A 2,111-nucleotide genomic window follows, 5' to 3' on the forward strand; every position below is an offset into this window, starting at 1 on the left:
CTTCCATTTGAATTTTATAAATTCCTTCTTGTGTCCCTTTTCATCTTCGTTCCTTAATGATATTAAATTCTCATCAATTACCTTTCACTCTCTTTTGCGGTCCTTTCACTTTTTTTTTCAATCTTTTTAATCTATATATATTTTTAAGGATCACTGCTTGCCTCAAATAGAAAACTTTTATCCTTATTTTATTTGATGGTCTCCATCATATGCAGGACCACCGGAGGACGAGAGAGATTTCAGTACATTAAACAGCAACATTGGCCTTTAAATAAAAAGAAACAATTTATTAAGATGGTTGAAAGAATACATTGTAAAGAGTTCGGTACGAATTGCAATGCATGATGGATTTATTATACAAGTTTATTATACATTGCAAAGAGTTATGCACATTACATTAATAAGCATACATGACATAGTGATATATACATATACAATTCGATCGATAAGCAAATAACTTAAGCAAATCCCACGCGAGTAAACATTTGTAGGTTCTGAATCTATGATCCATTCATTGTAGCTTCTGGGGGCACTTACATGCATGTTTATGCATTTGGTTCAGAATTTTGGCTTCGATAAACATGACCACCACCAGGGCTGTATCCAGGGTTGGTGGGTAGGAAATCTTCTTTAGCTCCTGCAATTGAATGCTTACCATTGCCCTGATTGCTAAACCTTCCTGTTTTTTCAATATTTTCATCTTCTTGGAAAGAGTGTCCAGCGCCAGGGCTGTTCCCTGGTGTGGTGGGTCGAAAATCATCTTTATCTCCTGAAATCGAATGCTTGCCGTTAACGCTTCCTGGTTTTTGTTCAACAATATCTTCGTCATCTTCTGCAAATGAATGTCCAGCACCAGGGCTGTTCCCTGGTGTAGTGGGTCGAAAATCCTCTTTGTAACCTTCAATGGAGTCTCCAAAATCTGAGGTTTTAGTAGGTGTAGGGGGTGGCAATACTTGCTTTGAATCATTTTTGCTCACTGATTTTAGTAGTCTTCCCTCGACTGAAAGAACTATACGAAAGGCAATTAGAAGAAAGACAGCAAATTTATGCGTGGGTCTGAATTCCATAAGTAGGAAATCAATAACTTGAACGTCTCTTTTAAGTTATAGTATGAGAAAGCTTAGAAAAGAACGAGGAAAGCACTATGAAGTGAGTTCTGCTTTGAAACTCCTGGGATTTATAATGTGGGGGTGAATTATCAATAATGGGCGGTTTGAACATTGAAGAAATTTTTTAAAGAGAAAATAACTTTAGTGACCGAAAATGACTTATAATATACGATTTTAATCAACTTTTTTTGGATTTACGAAAATAACCAACAAATTCGCAACACGAACTCCAATTTCGCAACACAGTTTCCAAATTCGCAACGGGAATTTCGAATTCGCAACTCGATTTCTGAATTCGCAACGCGAATTTCTTTTACGCAACACGATTTTTAAATTCATAACACGAACTCCAATTTCGCAACGCAGTTTCCAAATTCGCAACACAAACTCCAATTTCGCAATGCAGTTTCCAAATTCGCAACACCGAATTTCAAATTCGCAACTCGATTTCTGAATTCGCAACACGATTTTTAAATTCGCAACACAAGTTTCCTTTTCGCAACAAGATTTTCTAATTCACAACACGAATTTTGTTTTCACAACTCCATTTCCGAATTCGCAACACGAATTTTAATTTCGCAACAGCTTTTATTTTCGCAAAACAAATGTTTTGGGTATATAAACTACGCAGCAGCAACAACTCATAGCCTAAATCACAACTCATTCCACTCCATCTCTCACTCTCTCCGGCGACATTCATTTCTATATCCAACGACATCCTTCCCCATCTCTAATTTTTTTTACATAATTTTATTTCTATATAATTTTTCAATGATTTCTCTCCCAAATTATCGACTATCAACTTAATAAAGGTATGTTTTTCTCTAAGTTAGTGATGATATCTAGTTTATAGCTCGTTTGTTTAGTAAATTAATTTACAATTTGTAGAATGAAATCATCTGATGTTGATCATGTTTGGATAAATTTGTATTAAGGAGGGTCAAGGGAGAATGTTAATGGTGTTTTACAATATATGCCTTTACCCATGAATATTCAACTAAA

At 35.3% G+C, this 2,111-nt stretch overlaps 1 protein-coding gene across 1 annotated transcript; it reads right to left on the reverse strand.

The window, feature by feature from the left end:
* Nucleotides 1-534: 534 nt before the first annotated feature.
* Nucleotides 535-1,118, reverse strand: LOC120141751 (precursor of CEP9-like). The gene has a single exon (XM_039156549.1). The coding sequence runs from the start codon at nucleotides 1,065-1,067 to the stop codon at nucleotides 546-548; it is 522 nt and encodes a 173-aa protein (XP_039012480.1). The 5' UTR covers nucleotides 1,068-1,118; the 3' UTR covers nucleotides 535-545.
* Between the last annotated feature and the right edge of the window lie 993 nt (nucleotides 1,119-2,111).

This window comes from Hibiscus syriacus, unplaced genomic scaffold, assembly GCF_006381635.1.
Source record: "Hibiscus syriacus cultivar Baekdansim isolate YM2019G1 unplaced genomic scaffold, ASM638163v2 tig00110813_pilon, whole genome shotgun sequence".
Lineage (NCBI taxonomy): Eukaryota > Viridiplantae > Streptophyta > Magnoliopsida > Malvales > Malvaceae > Hibiscus > Hibiscus syriacus.

Bases quoted from the DNA above. Each gene is read 5' to 3' on its own strand.
- LOC120141751 (XM_039156549.1), bottom strand. From the start codon at position 1,067: ATGGAATTCAGACCCACGCATAAATTTGCTGTCTTTCTTCTAATTGCC.